This window comes from Penicillium cinerascens (assembly GCF_028974065.1).
Source record: "Penicillium cinerascens strain IBT 15544 chromosome Unknown contig_5_segment0_segment0, whole genome shotgun sequence".
Lineage (NCBI taxonomy): Eukaryota > Fungi > Ascomycota > Eurotiomycetes > Eurotiales > Aspergillaceae > Penicillium > Penicillium cinerascens.
In genome coordinates, this window is record NW_026695294.1 from 1,856,355 (window position 1) to 1,882,387 (window position 26,033).

The 26,033-nt window shown below is 51.6% G+C and overlaps 14 protein-coding genes across 14 annotated transcripts; 6 read left to right on the forward strand and 8 right to left on the reverse strand.

Moving 5' to 3' along the window:
- Positions 1-211: 211 nt before the first annotated feature.
- Positions 212-1,153, reverse strand: pre3 (proteasome core particle subunit beta 1; the record flags this gene model as incomplete). Its single annotated transcript, XM_058452211.1, has 5 exons — positions 212-536; positions 590-865; positions 927-941; positions 1,009-1,054; positions 1,114-1,153. The coding sequence occupies 5 exons, from the start codon at positions 1,151-1,153 to the stop codon at positions 212-214; spliced, it is 702 nt and encodes a 233-aa protein (XP_058308749.1).
- A 333-nt stretch (positions 1,154-1,486) lies between these two features.
- Positions 1,487-2,581, forward strand: N7498_005150 (alpha/beta hydrolase; the record flags this gene model as incomplete). The annotated part of the gene is made up of 4 exons (XM_058452212.1): positions 1,487-1,626; positions 1,688-2,200; positions 2,253-2,378; positions 2,428-2,581. 4 exons carry the CDS (start codon positions 1,487-1,489, stop codon positions 2,579-2,581), a joined length of 933 nt encoding a protein of 310 aa, XP_058308750.1.
- Positions 2,582-3,265: 684 nt separating this feature from the next.
- Positions 3,266-4,365, reverse strand: N7498_005151 (ATP11 family protein; the record flags this gene model as incomplete). The annotated part of the gene is made up of 2 exons (XM_058452213.1): positions 3,266-4,130; positions 4,190-4,365. 2 exons carry the CDS (start codon positions 4,363-4,365, stop codon positions 3,266-3,268), a joined length of 1,041 nt encoding a protein of 346 aa, XP_058308751.1.
- A 432-nt stretch (positions 4,366-4,797) lies between these two features.
- N7498_005152 (uncharacterized protein) lies at positions 4,798-5,181 on the forward strand (the record flags this gene model as incomplete). The annotated part of the gene is made up of 1 exon (XM_058452214.1): positions 4,798-5,181. One exon carries the CDS (start codon positions 4,798-4,800, stop codon positions 5,179-5,181), a length of 384 nt encoding a protein of 127 aa, XP_058308752.1.
- Positions 5,182-5,457: 276 nt separating this feature from the next.
- Positions 5,458-6,586, reverse strand: N7498_005153 (putative NF-X1 finger transcription factor; the record flags this gene model as incomplete). Its single annotated transcript, XM_058452215.1, has 2 exons — positions 5,458-6,496; positions 6,549-6,586. The coding sequence occupies 2 exons, from the start codon at positions 6,584-6,586 to the stop codon at positions 5,458-5,460; spliced, it is 1,077 nt and encodes a 358-aa protein (XP_058308753.1).
- Positions 6,587-6,696: 110 nt separating this feature from the next.
- N7498_005154 (uncharacterized protein) lies at positions 6,697-7,746 on the forward strand (the record flags this gene model as incomplete). Its single annotated transcript, XM_058452216.1, has 2 exons — positions 6,697-6,748; positions 6,962-7,746. 2 exons carry the CDS (start codon positions 6,697-6,699, stop codon positions 7,744-7,746), a joined length of 837 nt encoding a protein of 278 aa, XP_058308754.1.
- Positions 7,747-7,784: 38 nt separating this feature from the next.
- On the forward strand, positions 7,785-8,021 carry N7498_005155 (uncharacterized protein; the record flags this gene model as incomplete). The annotated part of the gene is made up of 1 exon (XM_058452217.1): positions 7,785-8,021. One exon carries the CDS (start codon positions 7,785-7,787, stop codon positions 8,019-8,021), a length of 237 nt encoding a protein of 78 aa, XP_058308755.1.
- A 2,000-nt stretch (positions 8,022-10,021) lies between these two features.
- Positions 10,022-10,751, reverse strand: N7498_005156 (uncharacterized protein; the record flags this gene model as incomplete). Its single annotated transcript, XM_058452218.1, has 3 exons — positions 10,022-10,385; positions 10,436-10,569; positions 10,626-10,751. The coding sequence occupies 3 exons, from the start codon at positions 10,749-10,751 to the stop codon at positions 10,022-10,024; spliced, it is 624 nt and encodes a 207-aa protein (XP_058308756.1).
- Positions 10,752-11,904: 1,153 nt separating this feature from the next.
- Positions 11,905-12,969, forward strand: N7498_005157 (uncharacterized protein; the record flags this gene model as incomplete). Its single annotated transcript, XM_058452219.1, has 1 exon — positions 11,905-12,969. One exon carries the CDS (start codon positions 11,905-11,907, stop codon positions 12,967-12,969), a length of 1,065 nt encoding a protein of 354 aa, XP_058308757.1.
- Positions 12,970-14,546: 1,577 nt separating this feature from the next.
- N7498_005158 (class I SAM-dependent methyltransferase) lies at positions 14,547-15,230 on the forward strand (the record flags this gene model as incomplete). Its single annotated transcript, XM_058452220.1, has 1 exon — positions 14,547-15,230. One exon carries the CDS (start codon positions 14,547-14,549, stop codon positions 15,228-15,230), a length of 684 nt encoding a protein of 227 aa, XP_058308758.1.
- A 716-nt stretch (positions 15,231-15,946) lies between these two features.
- On the reverse strand, positions 15,947-17,806 carry N7498_005159 (LYAR-type C2HC zinc finger protein; the record flags this gene model as incomplete). Its single annotated transcript, XM_058452221.1, has 3 exons — positions 15,947-17,446; positions 17,589-17,711; positions 17,786-17,806. The coding sequence occupies 3 exons, from the start codon at positions 17,804-17,806 to the stop codon at positions 15,947-15,949; spliced, it is 1,644 nt and encodes a 547-aa protein (XP_058308759.1).
- A 1,400-nt stretch (positions 17,807-19,206) lies between these two features.
- Positions 19,207-20,089, reverse strand: N7498_005160 (flavin-linked sulfhydryl oxidase ERV2; the record flags this gene model as incomplete). The annotated part of the gene is made up of 4 exons (XM_058452222.1): positions 19,207-19,222; positions 19,285-19,578; positions 19,669-19,797; positions 19,869-20,089. The coding sequence occupies 4 exons, from the start codon at positions 20,087-20,089 to the stop codon at positions 19,207-19,209; spliced, it is 660 nt and encodes a 219-aa protein (XP_058308760.1).
- Positions 20,090-20,601: 512 nt separating this feature from the next.
- N7498_005161 (GH92 family glycosyl hydrolase) lies at positions 20,602-23,020 on the reverse strand (the record flags this gene model as incomplete). The annotated part of the gene is made up of 2 exons (XM_058452223.1): positions 20,602-21,205; positions 21,258-23,020. The coding sequence occupies 2 exons, from the start codon at positions 23,018-23,020 to the stop codon at positions 20,602-20,604; spliced, it is 2,367 nt and encodes a 788-aa protein (XP_058308761.1).
- A 460-nt stretch (positions 23,021-23,480) lies between these two features.
- Positions 23,481-25,418, reverse strand: sit2 (putative siderochrome-iron transporter; the record flags this gene model as incomplete). The annotated part of the gene is made up of 2 exons (XM_058452224.1): positions 23,481-25,035; positions 25,102-25,418. 2 exons carry the CDS (start codon positions 25,416-25,418, stop codon positions 23,481-23,483), a joined length of 1,872 nt encoding a protein of 623 aa, XP_058308762.1.
- Positions 25,419-26,033: the final 615 nt, after the last annotated feature.

A 26,033-nucleotide genomic window follows, 5' to 3' on the forward strand; every position in this document is an offset into this window, starting at 1 on the left:
TTATCGTCGGCTGTGAGATCCCCCGGTTCCTCTGGGCAATGCCATTCTCCCCCGCCGTTGCTGCCCAAGTGCCCGATACCGGTTGACCCAGACTAGCGCATATGACAAGACAGGATGCATCTCCGCGTGGAGTGCATGACCTGCATTTCCGAGGTTCATGAAACCATGTCAATATTCCGGGACTCGAAAGATGCTATTCGTACAACACTCATTAATTTGTCACTCCGGGCCCGGTGTAGTTGGTGTCCGGCAGGTACAGGTGCCGCACGGCGCCCTTCTTGGTCAGGACGACCATGCGAATCACACCACCGGAGCTACCATCCCACTTGATCGCCTCCTGCAGCGCACTCCGCACGAACTGAATGCCCTCTTCCTCCGTCATCTGCTCCTTCCAGTGTGCGTCGGTATAACCGTAGATGTAGGTTGAACCCGAGCCGCCGATCGCGAACGACTGCTTGTGTAGGGAGCCGCCCAGCGGTATCGAGTACACCTGGCCGCCGTGTTTCGGGTCGTATCCGGCAATAATGATGCCCGCACTGTATTCTCATCAGCATGGATCCATCTCGATGAAAGGAGAGCAGGTGCTCACCTGAGCGCATCCTTGTTCTCATAGCACAGTTCCTGGAAAAGCGATGCCGCCACCGGTGTAGTGGGAGCCTCGTTGTTGACGACGCCGTACATGTTGAGATGGTAGGAGACAATGTCGGCCACAGCCTGCGTGTCCGCAGCGGAACCGGAGCGACAGCACCAGATGGTATCGTGCACCTGTGTCAATTTGTCGGTGACTCGGTTGGCAATGTAAGCACCGGTGGTTGTGCGGCTGTCGGCGCCCAAAATAACGCCGTCCTTGAAGTTGATCGCCATACTGTGGACTGATTAGAAGCTGCGGTCGAAACGGGACGAGTCCCGAGCTCCGATTCACTCACATCGACGTTCCCAGGCTAGAGAAGCAGCACGTTAGCATTTGGTTCAAAAGAGAAAGGGAATGACCATTCGGAAGAAGCATACTTGACCTCTCCACTCTTCAGGTGCTGCATATCAACGTGAATGCCATCTGGGTGATGGATGTTAGCTCCTCTGCCGATTTAGGTGATGACGATAGCTCGGGCTCACCTTCACCCAGCATTCCCGTTACACCGTGACTGGAAACCATTTTGTAGCTCGAGTGCAATGAAGAAAGCAACAACCAAATAGGATCGTTAAAGGAATCAAGGGGGGTTGAGAGTGCAAGGAGAAAGGAGATGGGAGATGCGATCATGGAGCTGTAAGGAAGGCAGAAGCTCAACGCGTCCAGCTCGGGCGGTGAGCGGTGACCCGGCGTTTGATAGGGCGCATCGCCAATCGCCAGCCCCAAGTCTCCTGAAACATCGGGCATCTCGCTCGTTGCCTGGTTTATTTGTTTACTTCTTCGAATTTCTATCTGGGACATACTTGATTCGTCAAACCTCCACTCCTTCAATCAACCTTGTCCAGGCATCGAATCGCCATGTCCGAGTCACCTCCGCCGCCCCCATCGTGGACCATCAGCAACATGGCCAATAGCGCAGTAGCATTCCTTCGTCTTCCCGTCCTAGCATCGTCTGGTCTGGCAGTGGTCGCTAGCGGCCTGCTATACTTCAAGCAGAAGTGCGAATTCCATGAATACCTCCCTCCTGAAGACCCCTCCTGACTGATATACGATATCCAGTGAATTGATATACCCCCGCAATGTCCCGGTCGATGCGCGAACCGAAGTACCGAGTCCCCGTCAATTCGGCATCACCGACTTTGAAGACCTCCAGATCCCTACTCCAGATGGCGAGTCATTGCACGCCTTCTTCCTGCGCCAACCAAAATCTCGCTCTCAACGCAACATCACCGTCCTGATGTTCCATGGAAATGCTGGTAACATCAGTCACCGAGTGCCCATCGCCAAGGCGATTCAGGATACGCTCCAGTGCAATGTTATTCTGCTGGAATATCGGGGCTATGGGATGTCGACTGGCACACCGGATGAGGCAGGCTTGAAGATCGATGCTCAGACCGGTCTGGACTACATGCGCCAGCGCCCCGAGACTAGGGATACCAAGTTCGTGATCTATGGTCAGAGTCTGGGTGGTGCTGTAGCCATCAACCTTGTTGCTTCCAATCAGGAGCAGGGCGATATCGGTGGCTTGATTTTGGAGAATACCTTCCTGAGTATCCGCAAGCTGATTCCTAAGTGAGCTTGGAGCGGTTCCAGCAGTTTTGGATTTGATCTAATATGCTCCCAGTATATTCCCACCTGCTCGATACATCGCCCGCCTGTGCCATCAATACTGGACGAGTGAAGAAGTCCTCCCCAAGATCACCAAGGTGCCGATTCTCTTCTTGAGTGGACTCAAGGACGAGCTTGTGCCGTATGTACACCTTCTCTAGGATCCATTGATCAATACTGACAATATTTAGACCGTCAAACATGACCCAGCTCTTCGCTGTCTGCAAGTCTGAGCGCAAGTTCTGGCGAACACTACCCAACGGCGGCCACAACGACTCCGTAGCCGAACCAGGCTACTTCGATCACATCCACTCCTTCGTCCGGGAGGAGGTCGAGAACGAATAACCGCCTCATCCAATAATCCAAAGCACTTTGGAAGCACTGGCCCCAACCCTAGTCCCAACTGTCCAGCATTGGACCATACAATGATACCCTCCTAACAGTTCAAGGACGCGAGCTGTCTTACAATTGCTCTCGATTTCTGGCTTGGTGGACTGCTTGCATGATAATTCGCTGTTAAGCACCAATTGCCGTCGTCCACTTACGCCTCTGCCTTTGCAAATGATCACTGGCGTCATGTTTTCCTTTTCTCAATTTCCTTGTGATACAAGTGACTTTTGCCCCCGGAGTCTTATGTTATGCTCTGGCTTCCTTTTCTTTCCATTTTCACCTGCATGGAATGTTTTCTGTATTTCTGGTTTGGGTGGCTTTTTCTTCTCGGGTCGACGACTTGATGTAGATATGGGAGGGGCATGTTGCTATCCTCGAATCATTTATTCCTGTGACACATATCGATTTTGCATTGCTTCCATACCTGAAATTTTACGAGATTCCAAGATAATTGTTCACGGAGGGGATGTAATATTGTAAATGCTTTTAGTATACAAGTTTATAGTTAAAACGGCTCTTCAAATCCGGCTCTAATCTAATGCCAAATCAAGGCCAGAATTCAACTGCTAAGCGAACACATATGGTACAGGTCACCGGGGGAGGAGCTCCCCATAGTAAATGAGCAATGCACGAACGCATCTAGTTGATGCGCTCAGACTCCTCGAGCAGCTCCTCAACCTTGAAGTTCTGCACATCGCCCCGAGTGAACATCTTCACCAGCTCGCTCTTGCGGCCGCTGGCCTGGCCCTCGAAGTCGTAGAATCGCTGCACACAGCTAACCAACCACGTAGCCTCGGTGGTTGAGACACCGCGGTCCGGCACAACCTGTCCATGCATAAGAACCAGACCCTTGTCATCGGCCAAGTCAAGGTGATGCGTAACAGTAGTGTGCGGCTGCGCATAAGAGCCGTGCATCTTGAACGCACCGAGGTGAGTGAAGATCACAGTCGAGGTGTGGGTGTTGGCAGTCTCGCCCTTGGGCTTAGCAGACTCCTCAGCTGGCGGGTGGAACGCCCACTGCAGGAAGTGAATGTCCGCGCCTGAATTAAGCGGGTTTCCGTCGGCGTCCACGGCCTCGGGGCCCACGTCGTCGGTCTGCTGGCGTGGGAGGGGGAGGACAAATTGCGGGTGGTGGCGCGCGGTATTAGCAATGCGCTTGTAGGTATCTAGAGGGATCGCGGCGGTGACGGAGGTGCCGTCGTTGGCGAAACGAAGGCGCCAGAGCGCTTCGATTTCTTTGGCTGGAAGCTCGCGGACCTTCTCGACGTCTAGGTATGTACTCAGCGGTTTGATGGGGGTGGAGCTGCCTGATACTTGGCGTGCGGCTTTGACGGTCGGGTCTGCATCTGGAGGGGGAGGAGCTTGGGATGGAGAGGCGGTCCCCGGGGCTTTGGATGAAGGAGCCTTTGGCTCTGGCGTCGCGACGGTGGAAGCTTTGCGGCGCAAGTCTTCGATCTTCTCGGTGTATGCTTCCTTCAGGGATTCAACAGACTCATGGCCCTCTCTATAAGTACGGAATTGTCAGTGAGGTGATCACGAGTTATTGCACAGCAGGGAGCTTACTTTTTCGCCTTCTCGTCGAGCTTCGACCGATATTTGTCCAGCACATACTTGGGGTCGTGGTGCGAGGCCAGGAAGCGCACATCGTGGACCTGCGCCCAGCGACGCTGCTGGTTACGTAGCAGGCGAGTCTGGCCTCGGAGGGCGGATTGGAAACCCCGCAGATGGAACGATGCCATGTTGATTAACAATACTGTGCAATGCGGTAGGAATCTCGAAGATGCCAACGCCGATAAGAGAATCGGAAATATACGATTATGTAATACACCCGGTAACGCCGGTAACGTAAGCGCATGAGATGCAGTATAGAATCGCATGGTTGAGCGTCAACTGCCGGTTTATGTTAGTCTAAAAGGTATGAAATTCCCATGTATATATGAGGGAGATCTGACCAAAGTGCTGATATTTGATGTATCTCGGTTATGCAAGTATTGTGACTGTTCTCGAGATTTATATCCCCGGTTCTTTCTGCCGATTCATCAGAAATTCGCTCACGTCCCAATTCCCAATAACCTTAAAAACATCGACTTTGGCGGCAACATCTAAATCTCATCAAAGCAAGCGATTCTTAAGCTCTAAGTTTTCCCTGGTCTCTTGCATACCCAAAAAATATGCCCTTCGTCCAGAAAGAATTCACCACGCCACCACCACCTCCCGCACCGGGAACTCCCCCAGACTCGGCCTCCGTAAAGCCATGGTATTCCGTCGCCGCAGGCATCTGGGAGCTACGCTTGAATGGAGACGCAGACCATAAAGCGGTGCTACAATGGTGGGAGCCAAACGTTACCACGGCGAATACGCCAATTACGCATCCTTACATCGAAGAGGTATGCTTCCTCAAGGGAGGACTGACGGATCTTCGGCTCGAACAATCATGGGGTGTTGGTGCATATGCCTATCGCAATCCTGGGATGGAACATGGACCTTATGGGGCTTCAGAGGAGGGATGTTTGATGTTTGCTAAAGTGGTGCCTGCGTCTGCTGCTGTAAATTGAGTATCGAGGTGGACTCTGCGTCCGGTTGGGAATGATCATGTAGGCAAGCCACGGAGACTTTGAATTTGATTTAGACTTGATTTTTGTCCATGGAATTTCGTAATTTTTTTGTATATCTGTCCTTTTAAAATGAAGCTAGTGATAAAATGGATTATCCCACATGCAGGTAGACACCGACTGGTGCTCCAAGGTCCCCAGATGCCACCAGGGTATCATAAGCAAACGAATAAACAGACAATAGACTTTTCCTCATGATCATGAGTCACGAGCAGGAAATTAAGCCTCTGACTCTGTCACATTATGCGTGTCCACCGTATCGGGTGTAGGCACTTCACTGGCTGCAGCTGGTTCTTTTTCGTCGGGTGCTTCAGGCGCACTCGCCGAGGTCTCTTGTGGCCCTGTCTCCTGCGGCTCTTCATCATTCACCTTATCATGATTTCTTTCTATCTCTTCTTCCTTTTCCTCGGCCTCCTCCCAGTTATCAATGACTTCCGCAGGAGGTTGTGGGCGCAGGGATTTGCTGGCCCCAACGCCAGAACGAAGGACCAACCGCTCCTTTTTGGAGTCGGATGGCATATTTCTGTTTCCATCAAGAGCAGAGAACATTGACCGACCGGAGAACGAGCTCTGAACCGGCGTGGTGCTTCTAGTGCTTGAAGCACTACCCTTGCTCCGAGAGGCAACCTGAGCCCAGCCATCCGACCCTGCTTGAGACTTGGCAGCATCACGGGCAGCCTTAGCCTCAAGAGCAGCCACACGCTGGGCCTCACGTTCTTTTGTGGCCTCACGCTCACGGAGCTTGACGCACTCGCGGACGCTCATACCGCCAATGCCAACGGATGAACCACTCCCCATGCCAAAGACTGGAGGAGTCCATGCAAGAGGCTTGAGGACGAAGACATGACGATGAGGCTCGGGGTCGTGGCTTTCAGTCACGAAGCCCCAGTCTGTCGCAAGAGAATGGCTGAAGGCTCGGAGAGTGGGTTTGGCGGGTTGGAACCGGATGGATCGACTCGTTGTATCAGTTGCCAGAGAGTGCAAGGCCGACTCGTATGTTTGCAGTGTCGACAGAGAGACTGAAGATGCGAGTTTGATGTACTGATCGAGGGTTTCGGTAGAGTAAGGCAGGTTGCTGGAAGTGAAAGCCTGGACTGTCGTGGTCTGGTTGATATCGACGCCCAATGCGGATGCCAAAGAGCGATTGCGCTCCAAGCGCGAGCATTCATCGTCGCAAGTCAACGGGGTAAGTGAAGGCAATCGCTCCGGCTGTTGGAGTTGGCCCTTGGATGTGACAGCCTTGGCGGCACCACAGCGTCTTGACTGGCGCAGTCGTCCACAGCTACATGTCACTGTGAGCGTGGACGAACAGGGGGTATTTTCTGGACATGGGAAGGGAGCGTGGCATGTCTCTGTACAGGGATGACCACACAAAGATTTGGTCTTTCCACAAGCCTGTCCACAGGGCGTGGTTGCATCTTCGCATTCACCTGGTCGGTGACAATCCTTCTTGCAAGAATGAGAGCCGCACTTGAGTGGCTGACCACAAGGATGACCGCAACGGGCATCTGTGAGCCAGCAAGGCACGTTTTTCATCACCTTCTTGCCGCATAGGCATTCCTTCTCAGTCAGGAATGGACACTTGGGACAGCCATCTGCGTTGATATGACAATTATGGGCCGTCTGAGGATGGCCGCAAGATTTCGGCCGAGCGCAGGGAAATGAGCAGGGAGGCGGCTGAGTACCACAGGGCTGGGGCGGATATAGGATGGATCTTCCGCAGTTACACGAAATCTCCTCAAAGATCGCTTCGCGACAGGTATTGCAAGGACCCTTGTGACAGAGTTCCGGGCATGTGTGTCTTCCGCATTTCAGCATTCGACCACATATCCGAGTGCAGATGTGTTCCGCCTCAATATCCTCATCGAGAGGACGAAGGTGCGGCTTGAGCTTGCGACGAAGAGCTTGGCGCTCAATGGCCTTCTGTTCTCCAGGGCAGCATCTCTCGGTGCACGTATGACGGCCACAATGCAAGGTGGCCTTGCATTGGCGGAAACACTGGGGATGTTGAATATCACCCTGGTGACAGATGCTCATAGAGGTGTTGCGGCCACACTGACACTGAATTGGGACCCGACGCAAACAGGCGCCGCAAGGCCCAGTATGACAGATTTGGTCGCAGGAATGACCACATGGAAGCATCTTGCCACATGGCTCGCGACAGTTGGGAATTGGATCTTCGCAAGAAGTACGAGCAGTGAAACCAGGGGTGCTGGCCAACGGCGTTTTTCCACACGGACAACGGACCACAACGTCTGGCGATCGAGGACAATGGGCGGGATGCGAGTCCTGTGGATGGCATTCTTTTTGGCAGAAATGCACACCACAATCGAATGGGCGACTGCAGGTTTCCTTGCAACCAAAGTATCCAATCCACTCCTCTTCAGATCCATCGTCACGGACTGTCTGGCTTTCCATCTCGTCCTCCTTGGAGCTGCACAGCATTTCGGTCTGCACTTTGCCGCAATAACAACGAGCCTCGATCGTGACCTCACAAGCACCACATAAGCCTTCATGACACGGAAGAGGGCAAGTGTGCTCCCCGCATGGAAGCAGATCACCACAGATCTCACCACAGCTCCATCCTTGTTCATAGTTGGTATCTTGGCATCTTTTGGTGGAGGAGTTCCGACCGCAGAAGCAATCCTGAGTTGGACCCATGGATGTACAAGGAGCACAAGGACCAGCGTGACACGTTCTATCACACGGATGCGGGCAACCTCGACGAGGCCGTGAACATGTCTGACCACATGAATGTGGCGGCAGACCGGCGAGGGATCTAGGATCAACCTCCTTCTCACACCAGCAAGTGTAGGTGGAGGGGAATATTTCATGGGATAGATTGCATCCAGGACAACGCCAGGCGCGGGGAGAAGCAGACTTATCACCATCTTGTTGTCGAGCGTTGTTCTGAGCAGCCGCTCCTTCGTTTGTGGACCACTTCTTGACACAGCTTAGGTGGAATACGGTCCAACATAGCTCACAAGACCAGACTTTTGATCGTCGACCTAATTCACTTGTGCAGATAGGACACTCATACAGGTTATGAGCAATGTCTTCGTGGATTCGCGTCGCGATATCACCGGCTGTTGACTTGGTCGTGACCTTGGGCGGTTTCGGCTGGGCCTTGGCTTTGGCTTTGCCTTTTCCCTTTGCAGATGCCACAGATGATGGGGGAGGTGGCCGGGTATTTGTAGCTGGTGCGCCCGGAACGAAGTCAGGCGCATCGGCCCGAAGACTAGCGTCACCATCCGCCGCCATTTCCGAATGTAAAGCATTCCCATCTCGGTCTGATCGGGTCAAACGAGCTCCAAAGCCTCGTGCACGCATGGCACGAGACAGATGTTGTTGTGTTTCCTCATTTTGCTCTCCATTCTCTCCTTGCCCGCCTCGTTGAGCGCCGTTGCCACGTCCTCCTCGTCGTCCGGATCCTCTGCCCTCCTTGTTTGGTCTTCGGGGACGCGTTTGGCCGTTCGGTTGATTGGAAGGTGGGATAAAATCTAACTGAGGCTGTGGCGCTTGCGAGGAAGGTCGTTCTTCTGTTGTTGTGGCTGGCCTATTCTGCGGGCCTCCACGGTTGGCGGGGTCCCTCCCACGGCGTCTGTGTCTAGAACGCGGGGCAGATGGAGCTGACGGAGCGGTTTCCGCAGCTGACATGATCTGAGAAGCGACAGGAGCTTGCGGAGCTAGTGTCGACGTGCTCATCGAAGTGTTTGAAGCTTGCAATCGACTTAAGCTGTGGGCTGGCAAGATTGTGTTCGGTAAGCTGAAACGGGAGATGAATGGAAGTGGAAGCAAAGAAACTGCCCCCACAAGAAACAACCAAGGAAGCGATTAACACAGAGCTAAATTCAAGAAAGAAATGAGAATAGAGCAAACCCGAGGGCAGGATTATATTTTACGATGGCGAAACGTCGCGCAGGTTCTTGATAAAAACCATCAGCGGTCGGCAGTATCGGGCGGAGCCGAGGGCGGTGAACAATATCCATCGCGGGTGAGTCACGCGATTTGCTGCATGAGTCATTGGTGGGTCGCCGATCTCCTTTGCTCGTGTTGTTCCTGTTTTCTGCTGTCTTCAATGGATGTTACCAGTGGAGGGTACAGTAGCATAGCTGGCCACTACTTGTCTCTTCTACATACCTCATGGTGTGTTCTTTGCCTATTCATACATAGTCAGTCTCACTGCATCAGTCTGCATTGTTTTCATGATTCAATGAAAAACACCACCTCCAATAATTGACCATTCAAGCTTGCAATGAGCCTTGAAAGTTCTCCAGTTGCCCACTTTGCTCATTTGAAGCCCCGGTTTTACTTGATCACGACGAGCAAATTCTCTCTTTTGCATTGGTCTTAATCGTCTCGAAAAGTTAAGAATAAGAATTACTCTCATTGGTTGCGATCCAACAGAATTTCTTTCCACGGAGATATCTAAAGCTGACTTGCATTCGTTTCCAATGTTCTATGGTGTGGCAAAGATCCAAGGACTTGTTGGCAGCCCTGAATATATATTTGCCTCAATAATACCGAATTTCTCTAAGAGTTTTATTTTTGTATTTTTACTCGATCCCGCCACCGTTGCTAAGTGCTTATAGCTTACTTACTCCCTATAAATATGAGGAAGAGCGTACGTAATAGTAGTGAGATTATTGACTAATTGACCCCCAACCGGTGGAAAGTGATTGAATGAAAGAATAGACTTCTATATTCTGATTCTTAGATATAAGTTAAGTTAGAATTTACCTCCGGGTGGGTAAAGATGCTTTGTTTAGCCTAGAGAATCTTCCTATAAAAGACCTAGTCCAAGGATGGCTGCACCTGCAAAGATACCGGCATTCCCATGCCCAAACGCCTCGGTCGCACCCCCTGTCTTAGTCTCACTTGTCGCAGTGCTAGTTTTTGCTGCAACACTATCGGTCGAACTAGATCTCATGGACTGTGTCTTCCCGGTTGTAAGTGAAGCAGCAGTAGCAGCAGGCGTATTGAAGCCCAATTCAACCGAAGCAGCAGGGAGGGTAGTCGTAGATCGAGAGGTGACCATGCTCGTAACCATAGAGCCGCTTTCGACGGTCTCACCTGGAGCAGCAAGTAAAGTCACACAAACCGCCGAGGCTCCGGAATCGATGTAGGTACAGCCCACCGAGGAAGTACTATTAAAGTGTCAGAAACATATAGCTCGATGAAACCTTTCTCAACTCACAACGTCTCGGATGGTTCAGTGAATGAGAGTCCCACAGATGATGGGCCGGTGAAAACAGTCACACCGGTAGCAGGAAGTGAACAGAGAGTGACATCGCTATCACATTTTACGTTGTATGTAGTGTGACTGGCGTCCTGACAGGGAACAATTAGTTAATTATCTTCCCGGGTTGAGTTGATATGCGACATACACCTCCAACGGTAGAAATGGAGAAATCGCGCAAAATGAGGAATTCAGCTAAGAAAGGCGAGCTATAGTTGGCCTGGGCAAGAACGAGAGTCACACCGCACAAGGCGAGGATGGCGCGAGAAAGCATCTCGGCGTATGGCTAGATACAATTTTATTTCCCGCTGCGAAGGTCTAGGTTCTCTTGATTTAATGATAAGCCCGCGTTAAGCCCATGTGGCTATATTAAAAAATCAATAGCCGCGGCTGCCAAGGTTCTCGCGGGTCTCACTGCAGATGTGATTGATTACAACCTCGGCAGAATTGGCAACTTTTGAAGCTTCACCGTAAGCGAGCTAGATCTAGGTGAAAATAGCGGGTCTTCGTACTGAAATGAACTCGGGGGCGGAGCTGATAGTTAGTAAGAAGCTTATCCTGTACGTAAAGACCCGTTACTAGCGCAAACATACAGGAAAGAGCGTCTCGGAAAAACAACAAGGCCTTGAAAAATTACAGAAGGGTTTAAAGGTAATCTTCACCGTTAAGCCACACCCAGGACTTGATGCGATGGACGTCCTCGATTATGGTCATAAAATTTATTACTCTCGTACAGCACTCATGATACGAAATAACAAGGCTATACAACCTTTTATTTGGAAGGGGACTCTCATTTTTTTTATTTTAATTTAAGGTCTGCTGGAGGTAAATAATCGTGATTTGATCGCAATTAAGAGACATGGTCATTGGGCCAAGATTCGACACTGCCAAAGTGTGCGATTTTTGCTTTTCCGCCCATGGACGGGATCTCCGTTTCTTCATTTGCACCAATCAACTGGTGCGGCGTCACGACGCACGTGGCACAGACCCTTTCGGACTAAGCCGAAGAGACAAGCATTGGTTGATAATACGGACCATGGAGACAAGTGGGGAATTACTTGACTGGCTGAGAGGACGCGAGCGATAGAGGACAATCAAGTCCTGTCAGATATTACTGCCATGCGCGGCAAGCACGGTTATGGTACTTGGCAGGGCGCCGCTCACTTGGGAATTACAAAAATGGCAAAAGCAAAGGGATTTAGAGGAGACAGTGTTTCCGCATACTACGATAGTGCATTATTTTGATGATATCGCTGGGGTCTGCAGCAAAAGACGGCGGGTAAGGTTTTCGATGAAAATTTTCTAGCTTCAGCCCACGGAATAGGCAAGCCCGCTGCCCTCAAGGTCCTCACGATGACCAGTATAACTTGACCAACAGAACCTGCTCTATTCCCACCATCTTCACCACCTTTGTTGATTCAACAGTCATGTCTTCCTCGTTTGACCCTTATAACGTGAATCTGAGCACAGCCAACTTCGCTGAAGTGGTCTGCTGGGTCCAGAACTCGGGAAATGAGTACGATGGCATGCTTGGTGCTCGCATTTCTTCCATTTTTGTTATATTTGCCATCTCGACAGCGGTCACCTTCTTCCCTGTGATCGCGAAACGGGTCCCGCGCCTGAAGATTCCGCTCTATGTCTATCTGTTTGCTCGTTACTTCGGTACAGGTGTGATCATCGCCACCGCATTTGTTCACTTGTTGGACCCTGCCTACGCAGAGATCGGTCCCAACAGCTGTGTTGGATTGACGGGCAACTGGGTCCAGTACTCTTGGCCCCCTGCCATTGCATTGACGTCGACGATCGTTGTGTTCCTCATGGACTTTGGCGCAGAGTTATATGTTGAGTCAAAGTATGGGATCACGAAAGAGCCGACCATTGATATTGTGCAAGAGACACACGAACACCAACCCTCTGAGGAAGTCCCAACTACGTCGGTCGAGACGAAGCAGGACTCGGCATGGGACACTCAAGACTTTGCGGACTCTGCGGCAGCGGAGAGATCGTTCCGCCAACAGATCGCCGCCCTCCTCATTCTTGAATTTGGTGTTATCTTCCATTCGGTGATCATCGGCCTGAATCTTGGTGTCGTCGGCAGCGAGTTCACGACTTTGTACCCCGTGCTTGTGTTCCACCAGAGCTTCGAAGGATTGGGAATTGGCGCCAGAATGTCCGCCATTCCTTTCAAGCGCAACAGCTGGCTTCCTTGGATCCTCTGCATGTTGTACGGTTTGACCACGCCCATTTCCATTGCAATTGGACTCGGCCTGCGAACAACATATAATCCCAATTCGAATACCGCGAACATTGTGTCTGGACTCCTCGACTCGATCTCTGCCGGTATCCTGATCTACACCGGCCTTGTTGAACTTCTGGCTCGGGACTTCCTGTTTGATCCCTGCCGCACGAACAACAAGAAACGCTTGGCATTTATGACTGTATGCACAGTGGCTGGCGCTGGTGTCATGGCACTGATCGGCAAATGGGCATAGTCTCGTCATTATCGCCAGACTGATTGAAAAAAACTCACATGATTCCCCGACCGCATACAACCCATTGGGGGATGACTAGTGAATTGGTATATCATTTACCGATTCACTACCCACCCCACCGTCCACCACCTTTACCCCAGTGTGAAAGAGAGATATAAAGACATTCGTTCATGTACTTAGCCCTTTGCAACTAATACAATTGCTATTTGTGTTTTCCTTTTCATATCACTGTGCAATCTGGGGAACCAATACGTATAAGCGGGGGACGTACTTAGGTCGGCTTGTGAGAACGGCCAGGTCCAGGAATAAATTCAATTTTGTTGCGGTCTGAAATCATCCCCAGTGAATATATTGCTCTCTCGGCGGTGTAATTCCATAATCGCGAAACAGGTCATTTCCCGTATTGTAAAGCTCCTGCTCACCAAGGCCCGAGAAACGTATGCTTTACCCGGGACTTAGCCACGTGGATCCTGCCGAAGTCGCTGGCAGCTAAGGAACATCAGAGGTAGTAACTACATCATTGGCTGTGCCTTCTTGTCCTTCAGTGGTACCTTCAGTTGGTGGTACTCCGCTGTGTTCCCGAAGCAAGCTTCTCAGTAGGCCGAAAAGAGGAGAATTCGCATCATGTCGAGCGGGAGGAGGTTCGAGAGCACACTTAAGTAAAGAGACGCCAAGCCGTGCCATCGTAGCTTCCACTTCGTAAAATTGCCAAGATACTCAATAGTACATAAGGAAATTAGACGCTAAATCGACCTATTTTATTGCATTGGTTTATGCCCCGGTGGCTTGAACGCAAACATCATGGTGGTTGCCATTATACCTTGAGCAATCACTACTAGACCTCGCCAAAACAAGTGGGCAAACGGGTTGGATCCAGCCGTACCCGTTTTTTGGCGGCTTTTGGGTTCGAGGGAGTGGATCAAGGGGTGCAAGGTTCCAAGTCAGAAAGCTTAAGTGAACAACTTACTTCCTTGGAGAACTATTTGAATTGGATGAAAATGGGTCGTCGGCTCCCAGGTTTGTGCAGAGGCTGGTGTGTCCCGATGGTGGGAGAGCTGGAGGATGAAGAAATGCTGACCCGGTTCATGGCTGTTGATCAACAAGAAAAGGAAGAGAGCGACGTTGTCTCATGGAAAGAGGAATAGCCCTGCCCCCGGGGCCTAAATTTGACCCCGGCGCTCGATCCGACTGTGCTTTGAGCCCCCATCCTCCTCCTCGTCCGAAATGAATTTTATTTCAGTAGTTTTTTTTTTTTTGGTCCCCAATCTTCTTCTTCTACCTCAGGCTGCATGTATTACGGGAAGGATCAAGCCCAGTTTCAGCCATGAATCTTTTTAATCTTTTTTGGTTACTTTATCTTGTATTACATTATACCTATTTGGGTTAACTGCTATACCCCTGCTTAGTCGTATCCTGAAACATGTTGTATTTGATTTCAGCGTCGAATGAGTCATTGTTAGTCTTACAAATATTTGAGAACATCATCTGATGGCAACCTTTCTTCCCTTCATAATTTCGCTTTCTAACCAAATTCACTATTCAGTATCCCACTTTAAATCAAGATATACTCTACCAGAATGTCCGAGCCTATCGATAGCCACCGAATCAAGGACGACATAAAGAAAGCTTATGACGATATTGCCGACGTCTACCTGAAATGGACGGAACCTTCTCATGAAATACGTCTTTCCTATCTCGAGACTATGCTTAAATCCCTTGATTCCGCAAAGGAAAATCGGAAAATACGCATCCTTGAGCTAGGTTGTGGTGCTGGGGTACCGTGCACTCAACTTTTGGCATCTCGTGAATACATCAGCGTCACCGCAAATGATATATCCGACACTCAGATTGCTATGGCAAAAGAGCGACTGCCTGAGTCAGTGAACCTAATACAAGGGGACATGATGGAATTGGACTTTACTCGGGAGCATTTCGATGCTGTGACTGCCATGTACTCCATATTTCATCTGCCGCGCAACGAACAAACTGTGATTCTTCGTCGCATTTTTGATTGGCTGAAACCTGGGGGACGGCTTCTGGCGAATTTCCCCGAGGCTGAATTTGCGAGCTCTTCTGATCAATCCTGGTTAGGCGGCACTAAAGGGGCAATTCATTGGAGTGGTTGGGGTAGAGAAGAGATGAGAAGACTACTTGCAGATATCGGCTTTGAGATGGAGATTGATGAGGTTGTTGTGGATTCTGAAGAAGAAAATGGAGTGTCGCGCAGCGTCGCGTTTAACTGGATCCTAGCCAAGAAGTGAGCAATATTATGCAGATTCTAGCGGCTCTCAGATAGTGGTGCTGAGAATGATGGTACAAGGGCACTGTAGGGGTGTATAGGAGTATTATTGCACGGAATTGAATTCTAGTGTGTTTTTCAGTCTCCATCCTAATACCCTGTTCCTCCGGCAGTATTCAACCCAAGATCTTCATGTACAATTCAAATACCACTGAGCATGAGCCGGGGCAAGGCGCCTGTATTGGAGACTTTGGGGCTCCAATTATGACCTCTGAAGTGGTTATTGGCATAATGACTAAAAGGGTTTCGTGTGGGGATTCGAAGAAGCCTGATGTGGTGACCCATAATCCTTTCCGTCGCGGAAGAATCATAACAGGAAAGCTTCGCTCAAATCGTTTTCTAGTTCATACTAGGATATGTTGAAAAATGAAAAAAATGCCAGTTATATGAGTTTCCGCGAGTCCCTAGTTGATGAGTATACCTATGGTACTGTACCTAGCTAAGGTCGACTTTTTCAAAAAGGGTATAAAGAATACCAAAGTGCTACAATACAGACTGACTGCACACATACCAAATTGGCATCCAATTGGGTTCAAATATTAAGAGTATGCACAGGACCATAGGAAAATCAATCGCGCTATGCAAAACGTACACCGGCCATTCACCTCATAGACCAGTCCCTTCCCGAATCACCTTTTGAAACCTCGCAAAATTAACATTTCGTAGGAATGTAATGCTTCAGACAAAAACAACAATTTCCCCACGGTCATTCCGTCTCAGTCGTAGCGAGCGCCAAAGATCCTTCTCATCCTCGGCCCTCCGTTCCCGGTCCGCCCGACTCCGTCCCTGATCGCGGCCCCGATCAGCATCATTCTCATCCGAGAAATCGCGATGGAAGCGCTTGAGAGCCTTGTGGACGGAGCAGCCGCGGTCATTATCTTTGGAGACAATGGACAGGAAATGTGTAGCCATTTCGCGCTGCAGAGGGTCTTCACCGTGAGTCAGCGCCTTTGACTTATGGTAGATTGTCACCTGGCGACTGTCGCGGTGAGGGGAGCGGGAGTAAGAGCGTCGACGCTCATCGGTCTGTTTCTGGCGGCGCGAGGGCCGGTCTCCGTCCGTGGGGTTGCTGCTCTTGCGCTTGGACTTGCGCTCGCGCTCGCGCTCGTGTGTTTCCGAGGTGTTGTGCGAGCGATGGGACTTCTTCTTGCGGACTTCCAGCTGGCCGTCGCCGCTGGATGAGCTGCCTCGTCGAGTGCGGACGAGAGCGCGGGAGGTATCTTCCTTACTGGCATTGCTGCCATTTGACACGACGGAGCCGCCGAACATGGAGGAGACGAAGCGCTCGGCACGGTTCTTCATTGAGATCCCAAGGCCTTGGTCACCGTTTGCTTCCTTGCCGTTGCGGCGTGTGCGCTTGATTGGGGATGAGGCATCGTTATAGGGCGCGCGGACGATGTGGTCGGGCGTCTCATCTGCGTTGGACGAGGGAGAGCGCATCATGCGGTTCAAATTGCCGGTCAGGCCAGAGTGGGCCAGCATCGGCGTGCCTGCGTTGTTGATAACGCTGGAAGGGGCGTCCATCATAGGAGTGTCAATGTCGTTTTGCGGGCTGCCCATCTCGTCGCCCTGGCCACGCTTCCGCTTCTTCTCGCTAGTTGTAGCAGAGCGCTTTTCCTTGCGGTCCTTCTTCTTCTTAGGTGCCGGTGTAACGAACTCGGTCGAGACATTGGGCACATCGTTGGGGTACATGGACGGCGGAATGGGACCTCCGCCATATGAAAAGCCATTCTCCTCATATGCAATATCGTAGTTGCCCTCGTCATCCGTTTTGGTATCCAGCTTGGCAAGAGCATTGCTGGGTTCGAACAGAGAGCGCGCCTTGGGGTTCATGGCCATTTGCTCCTTGGGCGTGGCTAGCGAGACCTTTGACGCATTCGGGGTCTCGTCGGTGACCAGGTAGTCGAAGACATTGACAGCCTTGTTATCCTTGTTCAATGCAGCGGAGGTGGACTTCGCCTCGCCCGCAGGAGGGGGAGTAGGGGCCGGAGGAGGGGGAATGTTGATATGGGACTTGACGAGATCTGCATCAGAGGCGGAAGCGTCCTCCACCCGGGGTTGCTGATTGCGCGCATTGGCGTTATTCTTTGCATTCTGATTCGGAGTTTTCGGGCCCTTCTTGTTCGGCTTTTCTTTATACAACGCGCCCTGATACTTTTGCGCCTCGCTCATGCATGACTAGTAGGAAGGAATGGTTAGCAGTGGTCAATGAGAAGAATCGAATCACAGTGTCTGGTCTTCCATCAAGCCATGCGCGCAGTCTGCGCCAATTTCATGGCATCTGAAGACCGATTTTAACACAATTCAATCAGAAACGTACCGTGTGGGCACGATACTCAGTACCGTAGAAATGAACCATGCAGTCGATACAGGTGAAAGACGCGCCACGACACTGGTTACGGTGGGGGTCGAGCTTCTTCTTAGTGAGGATATCACCACAGTTCTAGCAAAGGATTGAGTTAGCAAGAATTCTCCGGGCGTCTGCGCTTGGATCCCGGCGGCTTCCCTCCCACTCACCTCGCACGAAAAGGACACCATTTTGGCGGTGTAAAAAAGGGTTGGAATAAAGTGCGCGATACGCCGACGTAGAGTATCGAATGTCGAGTTTCGTTATCAAACCAAATCACGAGTCGAATGTCGAATGAATGCGACAATCAAGGCTGTCGATGCGCGAGAGGGAGAAAAAGTGCGGAGGTGGAAAAGGAGAAGGTTATCCCTTGCAGATGGACAAACTTTCAGCGCTTGCACGAGATGCGCCCAGTTTCAGCCGTTCGTGATTTCCTTGAACTTTTTCTTCTTTTTTTTCCTTTTCTGCGCGTCGAAATTTGGGACCGAGACGGCGCGCGGCGATACGCTAACTCCTTAAGGTAATAGCGCTAGACTGGATTGGGGTGTATTATTATTCGTGCCTGCAAAGTCAGGTGTCCGCGACAGACAGACGGAAAGAGAAAAAGTATAGAATGGAAGCACGGAGTTGTAAAAGCAACTGGAAGGATGTAAATACGCATAAGCAGCCCCTGACTGTTTTATGAGAACAGAAGCCCCCGGGCCTGTTTCATAGTTGCGTCCGAACGCGAATGCCCACACCTGAGGGGTTGATCCAGGCCGATCGTGTTGCCGTCCCGCCAGTCTATGGTTGGTGGGTTGTTCACGGTCAAGCGGCCTTGTCAGGAGACCTCATTCTTTCATTTGTTATCAGCTGAAGCGTGGCCCCCGCTATTTTTGGCCGAACTCAAATCGCGGATAACTGATGATAAAACATGGGCGCTTGGCTTGGGTTTGATGGGGCCTGTTGCTTTTATTACTCCAAGCTTAGCTTGGATATACTTAGATGTGCATCTTATGAGGCCCTTTCTTGGGCTATCTTTCGTAATGATTATCGCCATTTCTTGGGGCCGCAACTAGATCCGACTTCCGCGGGCTGGACGTATCACGAGGATGCGACATGGAGACATCGCGCGCTCTAGGGTAGCACTCATTCTTGGTAGACCCGCGAGACAAAGACTAGCGTGTACTACGGCATACAAGATCGCAGTGTATACCCCAAGGTTCAAGTCCTAGAAGATAAGCCGGGCCAGGACGGGTCATGCGCAACGGAGCTGGATCACCGGATAGGATGATCCTGGAACGCGCGCGTTCGGGTCATGCACCGTGGGGGTAGCTTGGGGATCGGCACTGCGGCCGTTACCCATGTACACAAAGTACGGGTGTGCTGCGATATAATCGAGGGCGACGAGCGAGTCGGAGCATTGAAATTGCGCTTTGGCTGCAGCGGGACGGCGCGTCGAACGGAAAAATGGTCTGGGTATATATGGATATCATCTAAACGAGTAATGTACACCAGAGACCGGCTCCACATGCTAAAGCACAAACGCCATGCAAGATCGACCCTTCTCGAGACTTTTCAAAGGAGAATGAATGCGCGACATTTAATGATGTCAACCGCGCGTAGTCCTGTAACCCATGTCAGTACGCTATGCTAGCGCAAGCGCAATGCGCGAAAGAGAGGCACTGACGCTTCCTTGGAGATTTCCACTGCCAAGTTATCGTGACGATCGTCCCCATCCTGTGGCGTATCGGCATGGGTGGCCGAGCGTCCATCCTTGCTCTTGTCCTCGCCACTTGCCTCGTCGCCGCCGCATCCACAGTCGTAGAACGAGCCGAGGTCGTTGCAGTCGAATTCTGGTTTATCAAGCATCGCATTGACCTCGTTGTGGATGAAGCATGCCCACCCTGCTGCGGAGTTCCGCGATGATACCTGCGGTGGGTATTTGCTTAGATGTTGCTGGAAATGTTCCGCGCATTCGCCGCTGTTTCACGGTTAGTTGTGGACATTATTGCGTGTGGCACTGATACAAGGCGGGCCGGGAGGAGCAGCGAAAGAAAAGTTGTCACCATACCAAGGATACAGTCGCGCGAAGAGGTGGATATACGAGCGCAAGGCTTCCTGCTCGTCGAGGGTAGGCTTCTCGGGGAATCGAGCCATGACAGTGTGGAAATACTTCCACGTCGCACGGCCCAGTTCAGCTCTGCGAATCAGGGACAAAAATCAGTCTTTCCGTTATTGCCACCTCATTCTCTTGCGTAGGGCATCCCTTACTTGACCGTCTCATTGCCCAGTTTCGGCATCACCACCGCCCCTTTCAGTATATTTTCCTGGATGGTGATCCCCGGCGCGGGCGCCGAGTTGTGCGTAATGTGCCCGGGAGCTCGGACGGCAGGACTTGGAGGGCCCTGCGGGCGGATAAAGAGGAAGAAGAGGAGGCATATCGACATCGCGGCGCTGATGGCGATGCGCCGTGTGATTTGCCGGTTCGCCATGGCGGTTCGGGGAGCTAGGGAAATGTCGACAAACGTCCGAACCAAGTGGCGCCCGGAGCGATGAATTTGCAGGGCCTTCCCTGACCACACGAAAGAAAGAGAGTTTGGTAGTAATTGAGGATGAAGAGTTGCAAAAGGAGAACCCTTCCGGGGTTTAAGGCCCTGACGTGTTCGCGGCCGATAAAGGGTGGCTTAGTCATGTCCAGATGCGGGCATTTTTGGCTTTTGACTGGTAATACGTACGACTGCTGGCTTTCCACTGTCGTGTCTTACAGTTACAGTGGTTTTTACTTGAGAATGTCTCCGTCCATGCATTGATTGTAGATAGTTAGAGATCACGGATCCCCGGTTTCAGGACAGCTCGTTATCTGACCCACATCGGATGTGCTCCGGGAATAGCATACACAGTTAGATCTGAGATAAAAATGCTTCCAGACCGCTAGAAAGGCACCCCCTCCATTGGACACCATGTAACATAAAACACAGCAACAGGCAGAAACTTTATCTTGCGTCTATGCAAGCTGCATCTCATCCTGTGCAATGCCGTCGCTCAAACTCGGAGGCAAGTCCTCCTTGCTTGTTGCCCACTTACTCTCTTTGTCGCCCAGCGTCAGTTCGAGCATCATACCCTCGGTGAAAAACTCATGTCCGATCCAGCTCTTGGTGTATGGCTTGCCATTAAGCTTGGCACTTTGGATATAGATGTTCTTGTACGATTTATCGAAGTTGACGTTGCGAATCGTGGCAGTCTGCTTGGTTTCTGGGTGGGTGATTTCAACGGCCTCGAAAAATGGAGGATTGATCAGGTAAACATTCTGGCCTGGGTTGGGAAACAGTCCTATCATACTCCAGGCCAAGAATGAGCCCATGGCACCGGAATCATCATTGCCGGGCAGGCCACCGTTGGTTGCGTTGAATGACGAAGGGATGTAGCTGTGGGCCCGGCGCGCGGAGAGACCCGGGCGACCGGCATAGTGGTACTCGTACACGGTGAGGAAGACGGGCTCATTGCCAATGTCGGCCAGGCCCGATTCGTGGAAGTAGTCCAAGCGAGCCACGAACTCGTCCGAACCACCCACAAACTTGATCAACTTGGCGATGTCGTGGGGAACATAGCTATTAAAATCAGTATAGTGCTTTTGAAGCAGCTCGGGCAGGGTGGACATACAAGAGGTACTCCCAAATGCTGGACTCGAATGTCTCGGAAGGATTGGTGGTCAAAGAGCAGAAGGTAGCCAACGGACTGCAAGCAATAGGATCTTGGAAGCCCCAAGTACCATTGAGATACTTAGGCTGGAAGAATCCCGTGAAGCCAGTATCAGTTCCATTTCCCAGGAACGAAGTCTGATCCTCTTTGAAAAGATTCTGCCAGTTCCCGGCACGAGATAGGTACTTTGTATGATCCTGTTTGCCAATACCTTTGGCCACGATTGAAAGACTGTAGTCATTGTAGGCATACTCCAGGGTCCGCGATATACTTCGAGAATTTGTACCAAAGCCGAGGTAGTCAAAGTCGAGGTATGGGATGTAATTCAGCCGTTTCCAGCTCTGAAGACCTCCGCGTCCTTCGTCTGACCACTCCAAAGGTTCGTTCTCAGCATCGTTGACCATGGCGTTGTATGCAAGTTCCCAGTCAATCCCAGTTAGGTTCTTAACGTAGCCATCTGCGAGCACCACGTCGGCGTTGGAACCACCTTGGGTCCATCCTTTGCACAGAGACATGCGGCAGTCGGGCAGCCATCCCACATGTTTGAAGGTGTCGAGGAGACTGCGAACCATACGTGACTCGGCCTGGGGATCCAATATCGTCAAGAATGGATGCTGGGATCGGAAGCCATCCCATAGACAATAAAAGGAGTCGAAGTATGGCTCGTCACTTTGCCAGAGCGGATTCTCTCCGGTCATGTCTTGAGGGGAGAGCATAGTCCTATAGATACCACTCCAGAAAGCCTCCAGCATATCATTGCTCGCACCGCCAGACGTGACCTTGATTGGACTGAGCTTCTCACTCCACTCGTCCTCAGCAGTCTGTTGCAGCTTGCCAAAATCATTAAGCGGATCAGATATCTCCTTCTCCGCATTCGAGCAGGCCTGATCGGTGCTAACAAAGCTGACACCAACCCGCGCAGTAACAACTCCGTCATCCGGCCGCTCAAAACTCATGTAGCCACCAGCCTGAAGATAGAAATTGTTGAATCCACGGGTTACAAAAAGCTCTTTAGGCTCCGAGCCCGCACGATCATTCACCCAAATCCCACTATCACGAACCTTCGCACCGACAAAATCGGCACAGAAGAACGCCTGATAATACCCAGCCCCGAAGCTGGGCAAGAAGGTACCATTCCCCTCAATCCGGCCAGCCTCAGGATCAACACTGACAGTGGCATTCTGCCGACTATCCCACAGATCCGTCAGATCCAATGAAATCAACGGATCAAACACCTCTCCATTCGCCGTCTTCCCTTCGGGGAACGTAAACCGATACAGCGCCGCCCGCCGCGAAGCAGTCATTTCCGCGCGAACACCACCTTCAAGCTCAAGCGCAAAATATCCCGGCTTCGCATCTACCGAAGCCATCTTATACGGCGTCGCGCGCGCAGTCTTGGGAAACTTGCAGTTATCAACGACATTACCAGCACAGTACTGCGGGAACAGCGGGAATTGGCCCATAGAAGGGTTCCCGCCGGTGCCGCTATCGTGCATTTGCGAGAACCCGGTGACATTGCTACCGTCCGTTGAGAAGCCGCCCGTATTCTGGCCGTCGACATCGGCGACGGGTTTGGCGAGGCCGTAGGGTAGACTTGCGCCGGCGAAGACGTTGCCGCCGTTGGTAGAGCCGATGAGTGGGTTGACGTGAATGAGGTCATCTTTTGTTGCTGTTGCTGTTGAGGCGAGGAGAAGGCTGAACACGCCTGCTTGGAGGAGCGGCATGGTGCTGGAATGTGAGCGGCACCCCGCGATTTCACGCGTTGGTTTGGGGGTTTCGGCTCCTGGGCTGGGGGAGGCACATGGAATGGCGTGTGGTGTCGTATAAATGGAGTGCGGTCATGGCGGTTTGGTTGCAGTTTTGATTGCGGAGTTGCATTGTTGATATGATCGACAGTAGGAGCAACCGTGAGGCGTTAGCGTAGATGCAAGGGCCCCGAGGAAGGCGGGGTCTGCTACTACTATACCTGGATATACAAACAGGGGAAGAAACAATGACAGAAGATCTTCTGCGATTGCAGGAGATTATGGTATTATGTGAATGCAAGTAACTAATATACAAGGTGATCATACAGATCTTTTTGTCGCCTGCTCCGGGACCCGCTCGAGCCAGGATGCATCATCCATCAAGCTCGGAGTATTTTCACCCGAGACACATGACTTCGTAATTATTCTCAGGAACTGCTTACTGGAAAAGCATAGTACCCTTGTTTTGCTTCTTGCCGACGTCGTAGTTCTTCCACATGGCCACGGCTGGGATGAGAAGGACCAAGACGCAGGTCGAGGCTATGCAGTTCATGCGCTGCGAGTAGCCCCAGGCGTGAATGGCGGCATCACGAAGAACAGATCCCACGGGGAAGGCATCCTGGGTGGTGATACCATCGAGGTAAACCTGAGTGGCGTTGCCCTTGAGGTTATCGGGCAGCTGGCTAGCAAGCGCGCTCACAAAGGTGTTGTTGTAGATTGCAGCAGAGACAGCATAACCAATGGCGCCACCGATGCTGGAGAACAGACCGATCAGGGCCAGCATCATCGGGGTACCCTCACGACCACCGCCGGCCATGACTGCCATATCCTCGCCAATAACCAGAGTACCTCCGGCGAAAGCGATGAAGATCTGACACATGACAATGTAGCCAATACCGTGATCTCCACCACGGAAGTAGATCATCAGGCCGGAGCCAAGAATCATTAGGGGCACACCGAAGAACAAGCAGACATACTTGAAGCGGCGGGTGGCCCAGATAAACAGACCCAGAATCGGGGACCAGAAGCAAGATCCAACGTTATAGATCTGGGTCATGTATCCAGTCAAAGTGATATCCAAGTTGTAGGTGATCAGGACGAAGTTGTAGAAGTACTGGTCCCACAGGTAGAAGCTGAAGTACAGGGTGGCGGCACAGATACATGCACCCAGGATGGTAGGTCGGCGAAGCAGCTCGTAGCGGATGAAGTGGGTGCGGGCAAACCACTTCTCCCACGCAGCGAACACGAAGAGCATGCAGAATCCAACCACTACCAGGGCAATGAAGGTAGCGCTAGAGTACTGAGAGCGGCCGTACTGAGTCAGACTGAAGGGCAGCAGGAACATCACCCACGCGGACATAAGCAGGAAAGCGCCGATCACGTCAAACTCGTGGATGTAGTGCATGATCGACTGCATCTTGGTTCGGCTGCTGTTGCGAGGCTGCCAGATACCCATTTTGATAGCCTTCTTCTCATAGAATTTGAAGACACCGGCCAGGGGCAGGAAAATGGCCGGCTGGATAATGCAGAACATTCCGTAGCCCCACCGCCAGCCGGAATTTTTGTAGATATGCTCTGCCGCCAATGAACCAGTGAATGCAGTGCAAATAAACGGTGTTGAGGCAAATGCAAATGCAAAGGCTCGCGAACGAAGACCGGTGGTATCTGCCACGAAAATATCCAGAATCAGGTATATGCAGTAGTAGCCAATCCAGTATAGTACGTATCCAGCGGCAAAAGCACTTGGGCCATTGCAAGCGGCCAGAATGATCATGCCGAGAATGTAGACGGCGGTCGAGAATACCAAGGCCTCGGCGCGGCCCCAGAGTTGAAGGGTCTTGGCCAGAGGCAGCTTAAGCACACCACCAATAATGGTAGATAGGATGTAGGAAGTAGAGACCTGCGGGGCGGACTTGAAGCTGGAGAAGACGTAGTTGATGAGAGTACCGCTAATGGCGGAGTGCAGAGCAAGCATGAAGAAACAGATCCAGATCCTGATCATTCGAGATTGTTAGATAGACCATTTAATAAGATATTTCCCACATGGAATCTGTGCTTACCATGCATAAAGACCGAACACCACTGGGCGGCTCCAAACCAGAGCAGCGGCTTCGGCCTTCTGCTGACCCAAACTAGCCTGGGTCGTAACATGGTCGGGGTTACGCTCGGCCTCCTTTACATCATCCTCGACGCCATTAATGCCGAACGAATTCTCCGATCCGTCGCTAGTGTTGGACTCATAATCCGGGGGAGAAGCTTCGGTGTTGTCGGCAGAATGCGCATGCTTCTCCTCGTACGTGGTAGTCTCGGAATCGACGACAGTGCTGGTGAAGCGTCCGCCTTCGTCGCGGCCTCGCACATTGTCAAGGGCACCCATTATGAACCGCTATGGCGACCAGTAGGCCAATGCGGGAGCGGAGTAGGTCCTAGGCCCCAGACGGAGCAAAAGGGCAGTCGAAACGGCGGAGAGATCGGAAAATCAGCGTACGAATATTAAGCACGGATGGGAAAGACGGTGGGACGGCGGTTCTTAAAGTAGAAGAGATTATGCGATAGGGGAACCAGGGCGAGAAAATCCCGCTCGGTGCGCCTGAGACTTTTTCTCTCTCAGGTGCAACTGGAGGTCATGGAACCAAAGGAAGCCGAAAGGCTTTTCCCACCTAGAAAATGATCAGATAATCCGGCGGGGCCCATCAGATAACACGCTAGTGACCAATCAGGTCGCGCTGTGGCTGTTTTCCGTTGCTCGGTACTGGGCTCTCATTGGCCAGGGACCGGGATTCCCCCCGATACGATCCGCCAGTGTCACAGCGTTGCCAAATGCGGCCCTCCGTTTGCGTGCGACTTTCAAGTTACATAGCAAGTTTAAAGGAGTCTATGATCATGCATGATAAAATGTTTTGTTTTTCTACAATGTCATCATCGTCTGTGATGTACGCGTCGCCATGATTAAACTGAATTGAAGCGTTCGGCCGTGTCCCAAGCGGGAAGG